The following is a 23705-nucleotide window of genomic DNA, read 5'->3' as shown; positions in this document are numbered from 1 at the left end:
GGCTTGCCCAATATGAAGTACACATCAGACACGGGAATGGAAGGCAATTATAACAACTAGCACTATTAGTCAAAAAATCATGTAATGAAACATGGTTAATAGAATAGTCCATATGTATATTGATACACAGCAATCCAGCAGCTTACTGAGTACAAGGTCATGCAGAGTCTATACTCGGCAAGGTAGGGGTGCACTGTGGATGGGACTTCCAGTCCTTTGCGGGGCAAACAGTCACACATACACACCCTCATTTACTCGCACATTATGGGTAATTTAGATATGCCAGTTCACCTAACTGTATGTCCATGGACTGTCAGAGGTAACTGGAGTACCTGGAGGAAACTGCTGCAACCTAAGGAGAGCAAAGTCCTCACACAGAATGGTGGCAGAATGACAGGCAGTTGTGGTAATCTGAGTGTGAAGTTCGAGTTCTTTGGCTAGATTCTGGATTTCTGTGCCTTCTAACAATGATCATGTGAAAATGAGAAAGATTTGACATTACTGAATACAGGATTATTACAGGATATGTGATGCAGAATCCAGTTCCATACTTATTTAACCCAAGGGTAATAGTCACGATACAGTTCTGCTGAGAAACCCAAGCCACTAACTAGTTCTACCGAACTAAAATTCTTATATATCCGAAAGAAAATACGTCAACTGAGAATAAGAATGCAAAAAAAAGTGTAACTGGCACATTAGACAGTAGAGAGCAAGTAAAGCGGGCGGGGTAAATAAGGCCGCTGGACATGACCCTGCGACGCGGCGAGGAGCGGCTACGCAGCGGCGTGTAGGCGAGAGGCGGGCGGACAAGCGCAGTGTCAGCAGGAAGCGGTAATAAAGACACAAAACGGCCGAGAGAGACATTTGCGTTGAATTTTTCACCGTTTGGATGAAAGTACTTCGCTGTCCGCTGGAAGAGGGTGTGGGGAGCGGATAAGAGAAGCGCACGGAGCTCATAAACACATATAAACAAGTGGCGGATTAGCCGAAACGGGGGCGAGGGGATATCGAGAGGAGGACGGATACAATGTATCCCCAACACGGGGGCCGCTTCTAACAGACGGACAGGGACAGCTTCAGGGAAATATAAAATACAACCGATAGAAGTAGAAACAATTGTGGCCAGCTTAAGAGGGCTGAAGGAGGGGATAATTTTCTGGAAGGACTGAAAGACAACACCCGCTACCCCCCCTCCCTGACTACACCTCCCTCCGCGGGTATTACAGCGACAGCGAGGCGGCAAGCGAGCGGAGCCGATAGCCGGGACACGGTGTCCGCGTTTGTCAGCTCGTTTGCTTTGGAATAGAGGTGCAGGTAGCCGGGGGTAAAGCGCGGAGAGTAAGACCGACGCCGCTGGTTTATCGCGGCCCGATAGCTCGACTTGTCTGAACTAAGTTTGGCTTTGCTGCCAGCGCCGGACTTCACCTCCGGCGTTTTGTTAGCCTGTCGATGCTATTAGCTAGCGAACTCGTCTAGCCACGGCCACTGCCTAATTCAGCAATTAATAATTATTAATTCAACAATTTATACATCTCGGTTGCAAAAAAGAAAAGAAATTGCAGTTCAGTTTACAGCTACATGCCGATTTTCTCTGCCTTTGTTTGGATAGTGTCAATGTAAACGTAGTGTGTCATGAATCGGCAGTGATTATTAGTGAGATTTTAATTGAGAATATTTAGTTGTTAATTGAAATATCCTCAGATATTGTATTTTTGATTTTTTTTAAAGGCTTTGGATTATTTGATCTTTGGTGGCTTCAGTACCACCTTTAACGCTGTGACAGACGATCCTTTCCCCTATCGAAAGTACTTTAAATTAAGCTTTTACTCCAGATAAGTATGTAATAGAGCCTTTAAAATTCAAAGAAGGCAATATACATATTGTACCGACCAGTCGTGCTGCTTATCTGTTGTATTGTAGCAATGTGCAAGCTATAAAGCCCCCAGCTGTCATTTGAACCTTGCTGAGTGAAGGACTTGTCTCTGATTTATTTATTGTGTATCGAGGAGAGTTTTGTAAGCGTGTAGAAGAAGGGATGAGTTACTTAACTGTTCTTTTCAGTGACTAATGGACATTTCTCTAAAATACCTTATATTAATATTTAACTAGTAAATCAAATAGGTTAGCAGTCACACTTGACTACGTGGATCCACCATAGATCTCTTTTAAGTGGCCCTCGCGTTTTTAGAGATTACAAGTTAGTTAAGATAATCTCTTGAAAAGGCCGGCACCTCTTCAGCCTCGCTGTCCTTGCATCGCTCCTGCCCAGCATCATCAACATGGCACAGCAGCAGATGCCCAGTTCCCAGAAGGCCCTTATGCTGGAGCTGAAATCCCTCCAAGAGGAGCCAGTGGAAGGCTTTCGCATCACATTGGTGGAGGAGTCTGACTTGTACAACTGGGAAGTGGCCATCTTTGGACCCCCTAACACACTTTATGAAGGCGGCTACTTCAAGGTGAGTTGATGCTGGGGTGGCAGACAGGTACATGACTCGGATGACCTTACTCAATGGGCAGGAAAATTAACTTGCCATGTGGGTCCACTGATTGTGACAAACTAATATTGAATGGGCTGGCATGAGAATAGAAGGAAATGGGGTTATGATGGGAAGGTGTGGACATGCTGATGGAAAAGAGTGGCAAAACTCTTAGTGGCTCATGGAAAAGTGAGGTGGCAGAGAATATTGGTGAAAGGTGAAATGATCTGGAAATGTTGCTTTAAATTGCCCCCAAAAGTAATGTGTTGGCAGTGCTGTAGAAGAGGATATTGTGAGGGCTGGGGCTCAGTTTAATAATTTAAATGAAATGTTCTGTGTTTTGAAGCTAAATTAAATATTGGGGGGTACATGCTTCCCCCCCCCCCATCCTCCTGCTTCCCTGTGTGTTGGGTCAGATTATACAACTTGCCTTTATATCAGCTGGAATCATTCACTTTATAGGGCTGTTAATTATTTATTTCTTACACATCACTGGCAAAACAGAATAATTTAACAAACTGAACTTCCCATCTTTCATCTTTTCAGAACCGGAGTAGAGGTTACAGGCATACGTGAGCCTTTTGTCTTATGCTCTAGCACGAGAGTAGGCAGCCCTGATCCTGCAGTGCCAGTATCCAGCAGGTTTTTTGCCCTACCAGATGAGTTACTATCTGCCTGAGATCAGGTGTGGTTCATCAGAGTCCAGGTAGGATAGGTAACCTGCTGGATACCGTCACTTCAGGATCATGGTTTCCTACCTCTGCTCTAGCACCTGGAAATAACAAGAGCTGATATCCTGTGTATTTATTTTTGTTGTTAGACTCAACCATTGATGACTCAGCCTTGTTAAAACTCTGTTGATCAGCTCTGTCAAGACTGAAGTGGAATCGATAACCCCTTGCTCATTGAGGAAATAATGCTAAGGGGAACTAAAAGGTCTCATCTCTGCATTTTTCTGAATTTCATGTTTTTTTTTATAATGTGGACAGGCATATTACAATAAATTACAGATGTTGGTGAGTTCGAGCATATGGGGCTCTTATGCTAATGTCCATGCTGCTTTCAGGCTTCTCCTCTGTGGGACTCTCTCGTCTTTCATCACATACAGCTTGATTGTATTGGTGATGCTGATGAGAATGAATTCTTTGAAAGTGCAGGTTGAATTAGTAATACTTGGTTACTTTCAGAGCTGTCATGCTTTTGCTCAATATTGTCTCTGTGGAATCCAAAATATTTCCATTCAGCGGAAAACGAATGTCTTTTGATGATCGGTTATCGTTCACTTTTCCCCTGTTCAGTCAGTTTTGTTACATTTCTGACAAATGTGCGACACTGATGATGGTGATTATGATTGGCTTGGAGAGTGCATGCAAATACAGCAGCGGTAAATTTTCGACTGATTTAAAAAAAAAAAAAAAACACATACTAGATGATTTTGAATAGGAACCATCTGTGAAATTGCAAAGCTTGTTTTGTTTCCTATGGCAGAGTAAACATGTTTCAGCATATCATTGATATTCTCTGGTTAGATGAATAACATGGTTCTAACAATGTGACAGTTGCAGCCGCGTAACATACAGTGTGGATATCTTTGCACATCATGGGGCAACATGATGGAACAGTGGTTAGCACTGTTGCCACTAACCTCTGGAACCAGGGTTTAGCGCCATGGCTCCCTGTGTGTGGAGTTTGCCTGTTCTCCCTAAGTCATCGTGAGGTTTTCTCCAAGTTCTGCACCCCCCCCTCACACCCACAGTCCAAAAACATGCATGAGGTTAATTAGAGTTACCTAATTGTCTGTAAGTGTGCATGCATAAGTGAATGATATGAGTATGTGCCCCATTCTGGATTGTTCTTTGCCTTGTGCCCATGACCACCGAGATTGGCAGAGGGTCCGGAGTCTCTCTGAATAGGACAAGCAGTTACAGAAAATGGATGGATCTTGCAGACCTAGTTGATGGTGTATGATAGTACAGTGGATAATGCCTTTCGCTTTGTGTGTATGGAGTTTGCATGTCCTCCCCATGTGCTCACACCGGATCTTCCAGATTTGCTCTCACAGGCTCAAAACATGCAGCTTAAGTGAAATGATGTTTCTAAATTGACCGTATGTATGAGAGTGAATGCACTTTGCATTGGGCTTTGGCCTGTCCTGCATTGATTCCTCCTTTGTGCTTATTGCGATATAGTATAATGTATCTAAATTTTATATATATATATATATATATATATATAAAAATTTAGATACATTATACTATATCAGAGGCTCTGCATTGATTTAACTAATTTAGCATTTTTGTGTGGAGTTATAATCATTAAAATGCGAAGTTGAGCACTTATGGCCGTAAACAACCACAAAGCATATGGTGAATTGTTTACTGCAAAATATAGCATTGGTCTGATTTCTTCATGCCTGTTGCTTTAGTGGGCCTAGTAAGGGCCTTTGCCAATGAATGATTACGAGAAAAGGGGAATCTGCTGATGACAAAGGGCAGAGAAACCAAGTGAGCCGGCATCTGAAACATTCAGTGGGGGGACTTGTAGTTAGACTTGTAGTTATCCAGATTTAAGCATTATAGGTCCATTATTTATATTAATATGCATTTGATATTCCTTTTGCAGTTTTTCACTTTTAAATTGTGCTTTTTAAATTTACATTAGCGCTGTTTCTTTTGTTTGCCTTATGGCTCTGTCTTGAATGAGTAAAGGGATCAGATGGTATATTTGGTTCGAGTGGTGTTTGTGAACTGTGTTTAACAGGCCTATATACATTATATACAGAGGCACCAGCCTCAGTCCAGTGCCTGGTTCCGAAGCCCTGTTAGTTTGCTCCCGGTGTCTGGACCCTTTTTCTCGGCTAGTGTCATCCAAATGCACCACACGCCTATTTATAACTCTGCCGGGGTATAAATGGCATCTCCAAGGACATTTTTATGTGTGAGAGCAGAAAGCGAAGAAGGACAGAGGAAATTATAAATCCCTTTCTCTTCCAGGTGGAATGGTTTTTATATCAGCTCTGATTAGGTTTAATGGCAGTACTGGTTGGGCCTTTTCTTGTGCAGAGGTTTCCTTGGATTTGCCCCCAAGTGCAGTGGGAGGTTCATAAGGCTTGTATGCTAACATTAATCAGGTGTACTGGGAAGACGCTAATAGTTTGGTTGCACTATTACGTTTTCCACCGTAAAGCATTGCTTGTGTTCTGTTATTAAGGTTTGTTCTGTAACATTACTTGTCATTTTATTGCTGGTGCTTCACTTCATTGGTTTGTTGCAATTAGAGGTAATGCTTTTACAGTGCTCGTTCTATTTAAATTGGTGTTAACACAAGGTTTGTGTAGCGTTATTCAGCTCTTAGTCCTTAGCATTAACAGTTGCATTAATTATGGTAAAAGGGTGCCCCTTTACAACGAGGCTACCCTTATAAAGGGATTATAAATGGTTCATGAACAGGTTATTAATTAGGTTGTAACACTTTATAAATCATTACTAGACAATTATAAACAAGTTATACCACAGTTTTCTTCTTATTAATGAGTTACTGCCATTTATAAGTGTCAAAGGGGAGCCTTATTGTAAAGTGGTACTGTTAAAAGTTTGTTTCTGTTATGTATGAGACGACTTTAGGGATTTGTGTATTTGTTTCTAATGCCTATGTGCATTCTTACACAATGTACTGCAATGAGCCAAAACGTTATGAGAATTCCCACATGAAGCAAATAATGTTGACTACCTCATAAAAATGGTGTGTGTCAAGGTCTGGGGTGTGTTAGACTGTAAGAAAATATAATATTCTATTAATTATAGCTGACATGTCGAATGCAGAAGAAATGGACAGGGTTCGGCGAATTAGTCCAATGTCATTACTCCATTACTCCAATGGTTCGGCGAACCAGATCATTATGGCCAGACGACTCGGAGCATCTCTGAAACTGCAATAATAATGTTTTGGTGTAGAAGTGTTTGTTTGTATATATGAATATATTATGAATGAACTTTGTCACATAGTTTAAATATAACTATGTTAGTGTTTTTTTTATTTTTCTATTTATTTATTATTTTATATATAATATATACATCTGCAGGGGCGGCATGGTGATGCAGTGGTTAGCACTGTTGCCTCACACCTCTGGGACCTGGGTTCGAGTCTCCGCCTGGGTCACGTGTGTGGAGTTTGCATGTTCTCCCCATGTCGTCGTGGGGTTTCCTCCGGGTACTCCGGTTCCCCCCCACAGTCCAAAAACACGCTGAGGCTAATTGGAGTTGCTAAATTGTCTATAGAAGTGCATGTGTGAGTGACTGGTGTGTGAGTGTGCCCTGCGATGGGCTGGCCCCCCATCCTGGGTTGTTCCCTGCCTCGTGCCCATTGCTTCCGGGATAGGCTCCGGACCCCCCGCGACCCGGTAGGATAAGCGGTTTGGAAAATGGATGGATGGATATATATCTGCATCTGCTATGGCATTGCTTCATTGCTCATGCCTTCTAAAGCACTTCAGCACCATCAGAAATGAAATCTGACAAACCAATCAGAGGGATTTTATCAGCATGGCCAGTATGTTTTAGTAGGTCTTTATAACACTTATTTTTTAAAATCATTTTTGAGTTCTGTCAGTTTTAAAAGCATAACGTTATGGCAAATTTATAACATTTACTAACTTTTCAGCATCAAGGTGTACTATTAATCTGCTTACCAAATTGTGGGTATAACTAAATGTCCATATACCATATCGAATAGCCGGCCTTCCAAGAGATTTTGCCGGACGTAAATATGTTGGTATGCCCGTTATCTAAAGCCCTAGGTTTCGGGGATTATAATGTTATCGTGATTTCTTTTGACCACGATAATCTTGTAGTGAAAATCTGATATCATGATAGCCCTACAATCAACAGTTATCTGATCCTAATAACCATTGGCGTAATAGCGATAGCTCAGTAGATAGACATGTAAGGCCACTCAGGCACTCACTCTTTGCCTCAGATCTCGGTTGGTAAGGCAGCCGTGAGCCTCACAGTGCGTAGCTTGTGTATGATTTCATGCTTAGCTTTTCTGCATCTGGCTTCCCGTTTAGGGTGCTGCCTTGTCGTGCCTTTGTGATTTGTTTTCAATCGAGCTGCAGTCCTGCATTTTCATTTTATCACGTCATTCATTTAAGAGTCTGATCCCTTAAAAGGCGCTTTGTCATTACCTGTGTTTTGCGTTACGAAGATGCCGATCGCTGTAGGTGCATTTGCAGGTCATCTCTTTAAGTCATAGTTTAATATGCAAATATATAAATGCAAACAGTAGGTGTATGCTGCTATGTTCTTTATACCCATGGTAAAGTTTCCCTTGAGCTTTTAATGTTCATCATAATGTGTATTGGGTGCTGCCAAGGCTGCAGTATCCCGCATGTCTAGCCAGTCGGGAAGCTACTATCCTGCTCTGCTTCCCCCCCCTTTCAGTTCTGAGAGCTGCCCTTGTCTTATTCAAATCTGTTCCATTAGCATTCTAAGGTTTCCCACTTTCGGACGTTTTGCCTCATAAGATTTATGAATTTATGGATGTGGCAGATATCCGTTTCATAGTGTATGAAAGCATGGACCGTCTCTGTGTGCTTGCTGGTGCTATTGGTATCTGTGCCCAAATGCATGCATACTTCACCCAAAAAAGTTTGAATGAACGTCGTTGAATGAATATCTATATGTCATTGCACACATACCATTGCTCTGACACCACGCATTGCAATGAGATTGTTAGCTTGTGTTTGCAATGTAGATAAACTGACAGGAATTTATATATTATGTAATTTATCTTCTTATCCTTAATTGTCAGATGTTTTAAGGTGCATTGTTTTTGTTCTGAGCACATATTTATCTGGCTAGTAAGTATATATCTTTAAATATTTCTTTTGACTGCCTAAGATACACAGTATACACACACACACTCACTGTAAATGTTTATATTTTTAATATTTTTGGAAAAGTTCACACATTCACATCTATTAACACATCAAACTAACTTTCAGCCTCCCCCCAGTGGGACGGCTGCTTGCTGAACCGAGATCCTCAATGATTCAGTTCCATGGAGAAGGAGATCTTAGCTGTACTATCCCCAGCACAGCACTCATTTAGCTGACCACTCAAACACTGCATGCATGCATAGCCCCTGCCCACCTCCCCCCCCCCCCCCCCCAGCTCACGAATTCCACTGACACCACATCCCTATTCCAGTACTCTATGTGTTATGGATTCTGCAGCATAGAGAGTTTGCCGGTTTTTCCGCCACCTGATATTATTTAATGCTGTATAATGCATTTTCTTCATATTTCATACTGTGGTTTTCTCATCTCTTGTAGGCTCACATCAAGTTCCCCATAGACTATCCTTACTCTCCACCTACATTTCGGTTCCTCACCAAGATGTGGCATCCCAATATTTACGAGGTAAGGTGCCTTCATTGCTGATGAACTAGTAATACACTGGAGAAAAGGCTCAGATGTATTCATGCAGAGAATATGAGCCATCCAGCTTACTGCTTCCAGAAAATGTTAACCCTTATCACTGACGGTACTGCAGCTATTAATTATTTGTCTGTCCATGTTTGAGTTTTTTTGCTCTTGTTGGGTGTTCTATGCACTGCTGTGCTGTGCTGTTCTTAACCTCTTTGACTTTTGAACGTGTTTGTGTGTCTGTTTCTGACGGAGACTGTTTTCGACAGAATGGCGACGTGTGCATTTCAATCTTACACCCACCTGTAGACGACCCTCAGAGCGGGGAACTGCCGTCTGAGAGGTGGAATCCCACACAGAACGTCAGGTAGGCCGAGTGGAGTGACTAAACGCTGACCGTAAGCTCGTGGTGATAAGGAATGTTGGTATTGATGGCTGTTTTCGGTCTGCTGCTATGTATGTGTGTGTGTGCGTGTGTGTGTGTGTGTGTGTGTGTCTATGTGTGTGTTCAGGACCATCCTTCTGAGTGTGATCTCTCTGCTGAATGAGCCCAACACCTTCTCCCCGGCCAACGTAGATGCCTCAGTCATGTTTCGCAAGTGGAGGGACAGCAAAGGCAAAGACAAGGAGTACGCTGAAATAATAAGGTAGATTTTAAGAGGGTTGTACTTAAACCATTGCAGGGAATTCCATTGCACAACATGCTATTTGACCCCCCCCCCTCCCTTGCACAGGAAGCAGGTGCTGGCCACCAAAGCTGAGGCCGAGAGGGACGGCGTCCATGTTCCCACCACCCTGGCCGAGTACTGCGTCCAGACCAAAGTGCCTTCCCATGACAGCAGTTCCGATCTGCTGTACGACGACCTGTATGATGATGACGTGGAGGAGGAAGAGGAGGATGAGGATGCAGAGGCAGGCGGCGTGGGTGGGGATGCAGGGCCTGACTACTATGATGACGAAGAAGACTCTGGCAATGAGGAGTCGTGACCCACCTCCTCAGCCACCAGCCTCTGCACATCAGCGCTGTTGTTTTTCTGTTAAATGGTCACACTCGCTCACAGCAGACACATGGACTCTCTCGACAATGTCAGATCCTCCTCCTTTTAAGTTGCTCTTAGTGTTTCCTCACTTGCAGATTCACCAGCATAGCCCAGATCCATGCCCCTCCGCTCTCCCCACCTCCATCTCTAGCCATACGGTCCCACTGCCCACCTACATGCCTCAGGGTCTCTGCACTAGTGAGAGCGTCACTCTCAGCTGTGTTCCTGCTCTGTCTCTTCCTTGTCTCGGGTGCGTTGCTTTTGCCGAGGGATGAGAATGTACGCCAGACCGTGGGAGCTTTGTGTTTTGATGTCTGACAGTTAATACTTTCAGTTCAGGACCAATAACAGATTAGCCTGAACTCTGCACCATCCAGCAGCTTCCTACATTCTCATCTGTTTCTTCCTGAGCTGGCAGAATGTTTAGTTACCCCCACAATCAGTTTATGGTAGTTTTTCTCCAAGGGACAGAGAACAGTACTCTATTTTTTAATAAACACAGGACAGAGATATAAAATTATTATTGAAAGACATGGAAGTGTTTGTGAATGAAGTGTAACTGTCTTAGTGCATTAGAATCCGGGCTGCTGTTCATTTAACCAAAAGCTCCATTCTAAAGTGTAATTTGTGTGTAGTGGATAGGTCTATAAGGGTTAGGTGTTCAGGCTGCTCAGTCACCAGGCAGAAAGAGACCCCCTCCCCCCATACCACGACCCCAGCACCACCCCCCCCCCCCAAAGCAGTATTTTTTTTTTGCAGGCACAAATCAGGAGAACCAACCTTTCAAATCCCAGAGACCACGCTACTTCTGAACCCGGGTGTATGCTTGATCCACACTATATTGTGCCTGTGTGTGAGAGAGACTGAAGAGCCAGCCAGATGCTGGATGATTTTCACCCCCATTCCCACAGCCTTCACGCAAACACACAGCATGTACACGCACACATGGAAAAAGTTACCTGCAGAAGCCAACGTGTGCCCTTCGTTCTCGGGGGGGGGGGGGTTCTCTGCTCCCTGCACCACCTATGTGAAAAATGCCAAGGAAGAATCACTGCATGTTTGAAACTTGTATTTCTTTTGTGTTTCTGCTCCAATCATAACTTGTAAATTGCATAGAAATTTTTGGAGTCACTTTTACTGTAGACCTCAACCAGGCTGAGCCTCAGCCCCTGTGATCGGTCCACGAACTGTGGGATTTCATGGTTTAAAAAGGAGACTGAACAGAATCAAATCAAGAGAAATTTCTTCTGTGTTTGCATTGATGTTATGATGTAGCCCAAGGACAAGACATAAACCCACAGGACAGACAGTGCTTGTGGGAGCCTATGCATTTGAACACGAGTGTGAGACCTTTGCCCATTCTGTCTGCGAGTGTGACAAGGTGCACTTTCAGGATGCAGTCAGCTGCCCCCGAGGTGGACATGCACCTGGCGTTTGTCCAGCCTGCCTGCTCAGCACTTGGAGAGAGGTGTGGGGGCTGGACTCCTCTGGGCAGTCATCCACCTTACTGAGATAAAACACACTGTCAAAACAATTATAGCAGGAAGCAGAGACTGTTTTTATTGAAAACCTCTGCTGCTGTCCACTGGCATCCATTTAAAAGCGTGTTTTCTTTCTGCAAAATCAGAGCACGTTAACGGATGAAGGACACTCTGCGAAAGCAGCACCGGGAAGATATCTGGTGAAAAGTTCTGATGGGTTTTTTTTTTTTTTTTTATTATTATTTCTACTTTTTCCTGTTTAATTTGATTTGTGTTCTTGTAGTGTTGTGAAATTAAGAAATTAGTGTGACTGATTCACTTAAAAATACAATCATTTAGATTTTTCAAAGTGTTTCTTTTTTCCGTTTCTAGAAATACATAGTGAATATAAGTTGGAGGCCAACCAAAAATGAATCCAAACGATTAGAATTTTGTGATTTGATCACTGAATGAACTTGTATAATGTTTTCTGGTGATTGGCAAAGTATTCTGGAAACCTTGACATTAAAAGTAAAAGATTTACACGCTAACAGCAGTTCATAAATTATTACCAGTTTTCATTTGATTGAGCTGAAAATAATTTTATTGAGTCTGTATTTCGGTTCAGTCTCATGTAGTTTCGGTCAACCAGAATGAATGGCATGTTTAAACTTTTTAACAATGTAAGCCATCGATCCCTGTTTTGTCTTTGATTCACAGACCAAAATTGACAGTACTCCAATTTCAAGTGGTTTCATTCAATGTTTAAATGAACTTTTTTTTTATGGAAGGATTTTGTAAATGTGAATGCTGTTGTTCATCATACCAAATGACTTGCTGAGCCATGATATGGGAACCAGTCTGCCCCCACACAGATGTACTTGGTTATTATACGTTTTAAAAAGTTCAGATCTTGCAGGCGTAAGGACAGTTTAATAATGTTGTGATTTTTTTTTTTTAATGGCCTAGTGATTTAGTGAAATTAGTGGTGACATTCATTTCATGCAAAGCAGTATTTAAAAAGCAGTACTTAATTTAAAGAAGTTCTGTATTCCACCATGTTGAATATCTTTTATGCCAGTATTATACTGTAGATTAATAACGCAAAAGAATATAAATCTGCAACAAGCTGTACTGAAAGACAGAATTATGCTCCAGCGTGATTGTGTTCACACGAATGGAATGAACAATCTGCTCAATGAAACATGCAGATTATGGCTAATTTGCTGCTCAGCACACACAGGAGGCTTAAACATGATAGCTGCCTTATCAGAATACAGCATCAGTTTTGTTTTGGACTATTTAGAGCCCTTATAACAACAATGAGCTTATGAATCGACTGATTGGCCTGGTATATATTATTAAGGTACATACATTTTGTATGTACTATAAAGGCCCTCCCGTGTGCCCTTATTGCAACAGTATTTTTGGCATTTGGCAAGATATGTTACACAATGTTTCCAGCTTTTGTAAATGAAGACTATTTTACAGCTGGTTTAATGAATATATTTATTCAAACAAATTAGTGTATTTCCTTAATAAAACATAAATAGCATATTGCTTAAGTTTCAAGGTTAATTGATGCAGGCAGTAGTGAGCGTGTCTCCCAGTCACATTTCACTCAGTTGTGAGACGCCTCACTCCAGTGCTGTCAATTTCTGTATGATCTGGGGGATAACTGGTCTGGCTACGGTTTTTCTTTGAATTATTTTCCTTTAATCTTTATAATGGTATGCAAGTGTGTGTATATCCTTAGTTTTAACAGGAGGTTCTAAAATAAGATGAAACACCGAAAGGAACAGACAGAATTTTGTGCGCTTGACTAATACACACCTTTAAGGGGGAAAAAAAAAATGTTTCACACCACCTACTTTTTTTCCATTGGTTTTAATTGAAGTCATTTTGGTTGTCACATTGTCTCTCTCTCGGTTGATAGTTTCATCTAAAATTCCTGTAAGATTCAAGTAGCACTCCTCCATGTAGGTTTTTTTTCTGTCTTACTCATGAATAACAATGTGAAATAAAGTATGCTGTACTATTGTTAACTGTTTTTTTTTTACATCCTCTCAAGAGATGACGGGGAAATCCATTGCACTAAATGCATCGACAGACATGGAGAACAGTAGGCATTTTAGAATTACTGATTATTATGACTAATTCCTTCTGCCGTCAAGAAACGCTGTGCATCGCGCAGAGACTCCTGCATCTCTTTGTACTTCGCCAAATCACAGGCTTCTTCCAGTCCTGCCCAGCAATAGTCTTGATGCTCCTTAGACAGGGTCACTTGTGTGTCTGGGTCCTTCAGCTCAGCCAGCCAGTACAGGACCACCTTGTCCCTGCCTTTAACTTTGTAGTGCAGCTCCTTCAGGAAGCTGCTAATAATGCTCAGCTGCCCTGCCCTCAACCCCGCCTCCTCCTCAGTCTCTCGCAGGGCAGTTGTCAAGTCATCTTCTCCTGGGTCAACATGCCCTGAGGTGAGAAGAGCAAGGATAGATGCTGTCTTACCTGAGGTAATGCGTCATCCCTCTAACCTGCTGGGGAATACCTTAGAAATTCACATTTTGGCTTGCACATAGTAACTTAACAGCATCTGTGAATTGAATTAAGTGGAATCCAGTGTCACCAGCTTTCAGAGTTGGGTAATTCGGGTTCAGAGAGTAAAATTCCAGACCAGGATTTTGTTTCAACCAACCAGTTGAGTACTCTGTGACTCTGACGCTTTATGTTCAACTGGTTGGTTGAAACAAAATCTTGGTCTGGGCCTCTACTCTCTGGACCTGAATTACCCAACTCTGCTCATTTGTAATAGAAGGCTGGCAGTGCTCCACAAAGCGTTGAAGCAGATATTAATATAAGTGGGCTAGTTGGTTACAGTCATGCTTTGCTTAACAGTGAGGATACATTCTAATAAATACATCGTCAAGCAATTTCGTCGTCGTGCAAAGATCAGAGTGTACTTACACAAACCTAGATGGTATAGTCTACTACACGCCAAGGCTATATCGTATAGCCTAAACGATAATAAAAAACAGTGTAGTAAATATATAAACCAATCATTTTGATAATGATAAAGTATTATGTACTGTGCATAATTTTGTGCTATAAATGTATGTGCTGTAATATTATACGACTGCAGTTGTGCAGTAGGGTCATTTACACCAGCATCCCTACAAACACATGACTAGTACACTGCACCATGACATCACAAAGCATTACAATCTTATGGGACCGTAGTCATATATGTGGTCCATCACTGAGCGGTACATGACTGTATTAAGTTATGAATATAATTACTCGATCTTATATTTGGCACGACACTGAAGGAAAGCATAAACATATATATTAATACCATGTGTACCTTTTGGTGGAGTCCAGTGATGCTGTCCATATGAGGTTTGTAGAAGAAGGTACTGGATGTTATCAGGAGAATGAAACTGACTCAGCCGCCGGAATATGATGAATCCGCAAGCCCGTAGAGCCATGGGAAGTTCTGAGGTCAAAGCAGATGTTCTCTGCGAAGAAATGGAGGAGTACAAAGACAGCCCAAAATATTAAATTTAACATGTAGCATGGGACATCAGGTACCGTGTCTTTTCAGAAAACATCTCATACTGGTGATGCAAGGAGCTGCCGTCCTTCAAAGTAGACGGGATCAATGAGCAGGGAATTTCTCCAGTTGGATCCAACTGCGTTTCCCTGCCAAATAAGACTTCTGCATATAACTGAGCCCTGTTTCCTGGCCATGAGGTTCTCTTAAGTAGACACTAAAGGAAGTTGTACCTAAACAACATGTTTTTGGACTGTTGGATGTAACCCAGGTAAGCACAGAGAGCAGATACAAACTTAACGCACAGAGCTAGGATCCAAATTAAACCCACAATCTTTGATATGTGAGTGACTCCGCGTTATAAACACTGCCGATGTGTTGCCTAAGTTGAAAGTATTACTCTGCATTGTGCGCAAAGGATTATTCACACAATTTTAGGAACCAAATCACTGAGTTTTCTTTTTTCGCAACGAAGTGAACTTGCCAACTGCATTGGCAAAACAACAGTTCACAGGCAGTCCCTGGGTTAAGAACGTCCGACTTACGGACAACTCATACTTACGAACAGACGGAATAATATCTATTATATATATTCTAAGTTCGTAATAACGAGTGCACGCACACTGTGCGGTTTCATCGGTTCGTGAGCTTGAGGTACGCTACAGTACTGTAAATATATACTATACACTAAGACTAAGGCCAAGAATCGTATGAACCTGTTCCGACTTACCTACAAATGACCTAAAGACGGACTTTATGGAACGAATCTCGTTCGTAACCAGGGCCCGCTTGCATTCCGTTTAGCTGTTACTTCCGGTGTTACACATTTCAAGACCCCATGTTTCACCACCGACCACTTTTAAGTGTAACACCACATCTGCTTACGCGTTTTGAGTGGTTACATCTCCGATTTTCTATCGAAGAACCGGATCACTTTCCGTTCCAGAAACCGAGATTTCTTATCCCGGTCCATGACTTATTCAGTATTCTAATGTTCTCCTCGGACCAGTAACATTTAATTTAACTTAATTTAATTTGTTTAAAGTTTCTTATTTATTTGAACGCTCGGTTTCAGGCTCTTATTTTGAAATATCACACACCGTAGATTTGCACTTACATCTTCACACGCTTTATTGTATTGCTGCATTACCCACAGTTTTTTCCCTGCAGGAAGTCTGTTGTATAATATAGGATATGCTGAACACATTGGTAAAGCAACAGCATGTCGAGCTATCTACAGTATATGCGTTTTTCCCAACATAAACCTTGTAGAATTAAAGGATAGTTCCACCAAATTGCTGGTTTGTCATCTAACAGTCCCACAGTCCGAAGACATGCTGAGGCTTATTGGAGTTACTAAATTGCTGGAAGGAGTGCATGTGTGCGTGTGTGATTGTACCCTGCGATGGGCTGCCCCCATGTACTGGGTTGTTCCCTGCCTCGTGCCCATAGTGTCCGAGATAGGTTCGCGACCCAGGAGGATAAGCGGTTTGGAAAATGGATGGATGGATGGATGGATGGAAGGACATACCTACACTAGTAGTATATAGATGAGTGTACTTGTATACTTGAAAGTATACTTTTATAAAATTAAAATGACCTTATAAAGTATATACTTTTATAAACTTAAAAATGTCCGAAGAAGTATTAAATTGGTATACTTTCTAGTACATTACAAGTACATGATCCGTAGTATACTTGCTATACGTATACTCAAGCATGCTTAATAACATGAGCTTCAAGAATACTACTTTTTGCTAGGAGCTAGAACAAACCATCGATCTTGCAGACCTCAGAGTTCTCTGGGATATCAGTGCAATAAACCATTTTTTTACCAATCACACACAACCACCACAATAAATGAAATAAAAACAAATCCACTACAGTTTCTTTCATGTGGCTCTTTACTGTGTGCACATCAAGATGATACACACACATTTCTCAGCAATTAAGAATCATCCAATTATTGACGACTACAAAAGTCACGTGTATCTGGTATTACAGCAGTTCAATTTCTAAACTTTTTTTCTTTTAAAAAGATTAATATACTTCATCTGGAGATATCAATTTTTTACTTGTCCAGATGGACCATATGTAGTTCCTCAAAGACAACTAGGAAGTTGATTTCTGAGACTCTAAATGTCATACTTTCACTTATACATAAGACGTTAGGAATAAGTTCTTATACTGTCGTTGGAACAGTTTTTTTTTTTGCCAAAATATGCGCATTTATTGGCTTAAGTCATGAATAGTTTGCAATCAGCCCCCGCAATAAAGATTCAGCCCCTCTATCCATTCATCTCTAACTACTCCCCTAGAGTGAACCATTCATCTTAAATTTTCCGTCCGTTATATTAGATACTGTTTTTGACCACATAGGTCTGATGAATTTTAAATAAAACTCCAGTGATCCACTCTCGTTTCGGCTAGTTGATATTTAGTTTTGCGCCGTCTCTCTCTACATTGCTGCAGTGTTACTTTTTCCTTACAATAAATGTATACTCTATACGCAGAAGTTAGTACTTTTAATATGATCAGCACTGACTTCTACATGTAATCACTGGTCTATACCCAGTCAGCAATGGCATTATTGGTCCGGTGGATCCTCCTACCACAACAGAGACTCGTGCTATCTGTTTTCCAAGTATTAACTGTCACTTGAGAAATGTGCCGAAGAAATCGAGAAAAAAAATGTAACATGGCTTATAACTAAATTATTGCAGGATAAAAAAAAGAAAATTTCACCCTTCAAGGTACATCCGGTGATGCGTCATGATCAGTTCAGAAGAAGAGATTATAAGAAAGAGATAAAAAAATAACCGTCCAGTTCAGTGTAACGCAGATAAGGTGCCCCGTTATCTACACGTGTACGAAACACAGCAAGCCCTTCAAATGAACCTCGATCTGAATGAAGACAAAGAAGAAGGGACTTAAACTGACGGGGCATCTTAAAGGTAAGACTTAAAACGAAGACAGAAAAAAGGTCCAGACTGAAGTAGTGGCGACAGAGGAATCTATTTTTTATAACGACATCTATTTTGACTTATTTATTTTCTTAACGATGCCTTAAAGTTGTTACATTTTTGTGTTGCAGTGTGGTAGAATATGCCATTTAAAGAGTATCTGGTGTTAAGCATACAGATACAAAATTAAGAAAACACTGTAAATGTCCCACGACACTGTAAATAACATTTAGGGCTATGTACTATTAGATATTACAGTATTTAAGCTGAACTCAAAATGGGTCTGAATTATAAGCTTAAAACAACAACAACAACAACAAAAATATCCGCATTATAGCTCTTTTAGTAAATCCACAGGTGATTAATAAAGACCACTTAAGGAATTCAAAAATCCCCTTAAAACCAAATGGTTCTTCTTTTTCATACAGCATCGTATAATTTGCATGGACAAAGCATAACGTATTTGACATTTCTATAAACAGTTTCATAAGATGTTTTGTACTGGTAAATAATGTTTGTAATTTCATAATATTTTCCACCCCAGTGAAATACGTTTTTGGACTATTGTACTGGGAGGTTAGGAATTGTAACTGTAGTGCACTGAAAGTTTAAAAGTTACTAAGGATAAAAATTAATATGATTTGTGGCATTACTTGGAATTCTTACAAGTATTAACTGGTGCAGTATTCCTTATTGTATATAAAAATACTTGGTTTTCTGAATATTTGAATTTCAGTGCAGTGTACAATAAAATGCAAACTGTTATTGCATTAATTAAAGAAGGACTGCAGGTTAAGAGGGTCACCACTGGAATCAGTCATGTCTGCCACAGCGAAGTGGGAGGAGCTAGCAGAATCGTACTTTATTGGGAAGAAGGAAGAAATAATTATGACAAAACGGATAACAAAATTTGTTCATGGGAGGGATATTCTTGTTATCCACCACCAAGGAAAATTCTACGCCATGGACTTGCATTGTTATCGTAAGTATAATAACATCACACATTTCTCAAAAACAGATCACTTCAAATCTTCAAATTATGAAATTTTAGACAATGTTAAACTCATTATCATTATCGGTGAACAAGTAATGTTTCTTTTTTCCAGTGACACTAACTCTCTAAGTGCAAACTGAGTTTTTTTTTTGCTCTGTTTGTCACTGCATCAAACAAAACATTGATTCACACAATAATAACTGTAGCTGAGCTTTTTCACAAGATATGCTACATTGTAATTTGTGTTGCGCTGTTGTCTCTGATGTGCACACAAAAGAAATTATCTTAAAAGTATAATAAGATGTGTTTTTAGCTCTGTGGGTTTGATCAGAAGGTCACTGGTTCAAACCCAGGGGACAGCAAACCTATGCTACCACTGGGTCCCAGATGTTCCTTGGGCACTTGTTCTATGAACCCTAAGCTTGGTCTCACCTATCTGTGCGTGTTATACAGTTTCCCCAATAGGATGAGTAAAGTATTCATTTTCTATAATCATGCTGAATGAATAGGTATAAACTTAGTTGTAAATTGATTACATTTCTGTAGATTGCAAATTGTATTGTACTGTTGCAACAGATTCAGTCTGCATTTTTATATATTTGGTACATTCACTTTGTTTTATTGATTTGTTTTTCTTTCATTTACATTAACATGTATTTACCAGAGGTGGAAAGTTCAGGTCCAGAAAGTGTAAATCCAGACCAAAGTTTTGTTCCAACCAACTAGTTGTTTACTCTGTTAGTGTGACTCTATATGTTCCATTGGCTGGTTAAAACAAAATGTTGGTCTGGATTTGTACAAAACCTGAACATTCCGAACGTACGTGTTATGATCTTCAGTTGTTACTGTGCATTTCCTTTCACAGAATTGAAAACTAAGTGGAAAGAAAGGTTGTTATATTATAATAAATCTTTTATACAGATGGTGAAATATACTATATTGCCAAAAGGATTGGGACACCTGCCTTTACACACACATGAACTTTAATGACATCCCATTCTTAATACATAGGTTTTAATTTGGAGTTGGCACACTCTATAACAGCTATAACAGCTTCAATTCTCCTGGGAAGGCTGTCCACAAGGTTTAGGAGCGTGTTTATGGGAATTTTTGACCATTCTTCCAGGAGAGCATTTCTGAGGTCAGGCATTGATGTTGGATGACAAGGTCTGGCTCGCAGTCTCTGCTCTAATTCATCCCAAAGGTGTTCTGTCGGGTTGAGGTCAGAGCTCTGTGCAGGCCAGTCAAGTTCCTCCACACCAGACTCGCTCATCCATGTCCTTATGGACCTTCCTTTGTTCACTGGTGTGCAGTCATATTGGAACAGGAAGGGTCCATCCCCAAACTGTTCCCACAAAGTTGGGAGCATGAAATTGTTCAAAATGGCTTCAAATGCTGCAGCATTAAGAATTCCTTTCACTGGAACTACGGGGCCAAATCCAACCCCGGTAAAACAACCCCACACCATAATCCCCCCTCCAGCAAACTTCAGTCAGGCAAGTACTGTGCTCCTGGCACCTGCCAAACCCAGACTCGTCCAACCGATTGCCAGACAGAGAAGTGTGATTCGTCACTCCAATGAACACGTCTCCACTCCATTTGGTGGCGCCGCGCTTTACACCACTGCATCCGACGCTTTGCATTTCACTTGGTGATGTAAGTTTTGGATGTAGCTGCTCGGCCATGGAAATCCATTCCATGAAGTTCTCTATGCACTGTTCTTGAGCTAATCTGAAGGCCACACGAAGTTTGGAGGCATTGACCCTGCAGACAGTGGGCGACTTCTGCACACTGTGCTCCTCAGCATGCGTTGTCCCCGCTCTGTGATTTTACACGACCTACCACTTCATGGCTGAGTTGACGTTGTTCCCAGTTGCTTCCACTTTGCTATAATACCACTAACAGTTGACCGTAAAATATTTAGTAGCAAGGAAAATTCACGAATAGACTTATTGCACAGGTGGCATCCCACCACGGTACCACCCTTGAATTCACTGAGCTCCTGAGAGTGACCCACTCTTTCACAAATGTTGGTAGAAGCAGTCTGCATGCATTGATGCTCGATTTTATACACCTGTGGCTATGGAAGTTATTGGAACACCTGAATTCAACGATGTGGAGGAGTGTCCCAATACTTTTGCCAATGTAGTACATAAATATAAAAAAAACTTTTGGCCATCAAAGAAAATATGTAACACAAATGTTTGTTATAATATTTCTTTCTTTGTTTCTATAACATTTATGCAATTATTATTATTATTATTAGTATTATTATTGTTGCTATTATTTTTCATTTGTACTCTATTTGACAGATGCAGGAGGTTCACTGGAAAATGGAGACATTGAGGCAAGACATTTCAGTGTGAAACTAAACCTTTTAGTGATACCCAAGTCTTACTGCTACTGACTACTATTTATATCTATATCAGAGTAATTTGTGATTTTAGATATCTTGTGTAAGAATGTGTTCTGTTTTACACACAGGAATTTGACAACAAACTATGTATTGTTTGTCCATCACACAAGTATAAAATCACTCTGAGAGAAGGGGAGGGCATTTACAAAGCCACGAATCCGAGAGACGATGTGCCAACACCCAGGTGGTATTCCAAGGGAATCAAGCAAAGGATGCATGCTGTCAAGGAGGTGGATGGAGACATTTTTGTCATATTGTCCTCAATGCCTGGATGGATCGAGTCTGACTACTACCAGACGGAGAAGTACCGAACAGAGAGATCTTCTTGTAGTTCTCATGGGCCAAGCTGCTGAAAAACCAGGATTGGGGAGCATAAACAGACCTGCCCAGTGTGGACTAGTTCAAATTGATTTGCGAAATCATTGCTTATCTCATAAGTCTTTTGGCTGCCTGTAGTTGTATGGAAAGAAAAATTGATGGAGTCACTGTGATGCCCGATCTTTTAAGTACCAAACACTCAAGGTTCAGGGTGATGGAATTTCGATTGAATCTAAATCCCTGTATTCAAAGAAATGAAATCTGTACATGAAAAAAATATTTTTGAAGAAATTGATGTCAGAAAATTGGTCTTCTTCTGTTCCCACTCTGCCTTGGTGATTATGAGTTTTTGTTTAAAAATAAAGCATTTTTTATTTAAAACAAATCACAAGCTTTGATGTTTCTTAGTAATATTTATGGTGGTTATAATGAAATATGATGTACAAAATAGTCGATGATAACAGAGACTGAGATTGTTAAAGAGTTCTATCATGTAAGTCTTCTATAAAGATCTCCACTAATTTTCTTGATCCATTTGTGGTGGTTGTAACATTTCTGTAAGTGATGAGCCTGAGAGAACGTCTCTGATTGGGCCATTGAAATGATTACCTCGTTTTTTTGGCTTCTGGAGCTGATTACTGCGCTGCTGTGCTGGTCAGTATAGAGCTGGAGGACACATGACTGGCTTCCACAGTGGGTTTCATCCCTCCAAGCTTAAGTTAATATTCATCATCCAGTGTATGTATAAGTCATACAGCATTGGCCTATGTTGAATGTGGCATTTTGCTCCGAAAAAACATCTCACCTATTGGACTGTCAACTGTGTAAACAAAACAAAAAAACCCATTATTACAACTGCAGTTCATTTTATAACATGAATTATAATTTATGTGTAAGACTAAGTGAATATGCGGGTCATTCATTTAGAGGGGGAATTGAAGGGGATACATTTTCAAAAATCAATTTCATTAATCCCAAAATGAAACCACCTTAATATATCAGTTATCGTGTCCTATGGCCCAATGGGCTAAAGTCTCTGTTACTGTGATGAGAAGATCGCTGGTTTAAGCCCTGGCCTCTGCAGAATAGTCACATGTTCATGGGACCTTTAGCAAGACCCTTAACCCCCAGGTCCAGGGGTGCTGCACATTGGCTGCCCTTGCGCTGTGACGTCCAAGCTATGGAGAGCAAGATGGGCCTGGTGAAGAGAAGTGATCCACTGTACTTGTGCAAATGGCCTGTAAAGCCTGCTTGCTTGTTTATCATACTTGCAAAATGAAGAGCATTCCAAATATATTTTTAATGTAAAATACAAACTTTATCATGACAGTATAAGTATATACCAGTGATGGAATACGTGTTTTTATTTTCTTTTACAAAATGGCAAAATTAACAAAAAAATAAACTATTAACAAAAATCAAATTTTCTAAAATTTCAAAAATCAAATTTCCATACCACTCAGCTTTTTAATTGATCATTGGTCATTTATGACATTAACATTAGTCACTAGTATAACAGATATGTTGCAATACCAGTGACATTCTGGTTAAGACGGATTTTTCATTTTAATGGCTACCCCATGGTGCCTCAGGTGACCGTGTGCAACTATTTCAGATCAATTATATAAAAGATATATTGGATTATTTAGACAAAAATTACCTTTACTCGCCTTCTCATTCATTGAGATGCCTCTTCGATGATGACTCTTGTTCCAAAGAAGCAGTTAATTGAGCAACTACTATATTAACATATAATATGTGTCCAAATACCACCAATGACCAAAATCTCTGTGACTAATGTATTTTTAAAATAAATTACATATTTGAGAATGTAGCACAATGTTCATGATGAATGTAGTAAAACCTGAACTCTTTTGTATCATGTCCTTAGTTATATCTTTTAAAAATCATTTTTATCTTAAAATGATTTCTCAGATGTTGAACTTCGTTTATGATAAAGCTGTTTTTACAGCAACTGAAACATCCATCCATCCATTTTCCAAACCACTTATCCTACTGGGTCGCGGGGGGTCTGGAGCCTATCCCGGAAGCAATGGGCACGA

General features: G+C 40.6%; 2 protein-coding genes across 2 annotated transcripts; one reads left to right on the top strand and one right to left on the bottom strand.

Moving 5' to 3' along the window:
* Positions 1-748: 748 nt before the first annotated feature.
* Positions 749-13444, top strand: ube2r2 (ubiquitin-conjugating enzyme E2R 2). The gene is made up of 6 exons (XM_049019791.1): positions 749-834; positions 2273-2459; positions 8812-8898; positions 9174-9271; positions 9417-9551; positions 9639-13444. Exons 2-6 carry the CDS (start codon positions 2283-2285, stop codon positions 9889-9891), a joined length of 750 nt encoding a protein of 249 aa, XP_048875748.1. The 5' UTR covers positions 749-834; positions 2273-2282; the 3' UTR covers positions 9892-13444.
* nudt2 (nudix (nucleoside diphosphate linked moiety X)-type motif 2) lies at positions 13378-15798 on the bottom strand. The gene is made up of 3 exons (XM_049019792.1): positions 15682-15798; positions 14763-14916; positions 13378-13873 (listed from the first exon to the last, which is right to left on the bottom strand). The coding sequence occupies exons 2-3, from the start codon at positions 14884-14886 to the stop codon at positions 13542-13544; spliced, it is 456 nt and encodes a 151-aa protein (XP_048875749.1). The 5' UTR covers positions 14887-14916; positions 15682-15798; the 3' UTR covers positions 13378-13541.
* Between the last annotated feature and the right edge of the window lie 7907 nt (positions 15799-23705).

Source organism: Brienomyrus brachyistius, chromosome 7 (assembly GCF_023856365.1).
Source record: "Brienomyrus brachyistius isolate T26 chromosome 7, BBRACH_0.4, whole genome shotgun sequence".
Classification (NCBI taxonomy): domain Eukaryota; kingdom Metazoa; phylum Chordata; class Actinopteri; order Osteoglossiformes; family Mormyridae; genus Brienomyrus; species Brienomyrus brachyistius.
Note: the sequence above shows the minus strand (reverse complement) of the source record. Positions and strands in the feature narration are given on the sequence as shown.

Coding starts and splice junctions, on each gene's coding strand:
- ube2r2 (XM_049019791.1), top strand. CDS start 2,283: ATGGCACAGCAGCAGATGCCCAGTTCCCAGAAGGCCCTTATGCTGGAG. Junction 8,899..9,173: donor GGCATCCCAATATTTACGAG/GTAAGGTGCCTT, acceptor TGTTTTCGACAG/AATGGCGACGTGTGCATTTC. Junction 9,272..9,416: donor AATCCCACACAGAACGTCAG/GTAGGCCGAGTG, acceptor GTGTGTGTTCAG/GACCATCCTTCTGAGTGTGA.
- nudt2 (XM_049019792.1), bottom strand. CDS start 14,886: ATGGCTCTACGGGCTTGCGGATTCATCATATTCCGGCGGCTGAGTCAG. Junction 13,874..14,762: donor TCACTGGACTCCACCAAAAG/GTACACATGGTA, acceptor TTCTCACCTCAG/GGCATGTTGACCCAGGAGAA.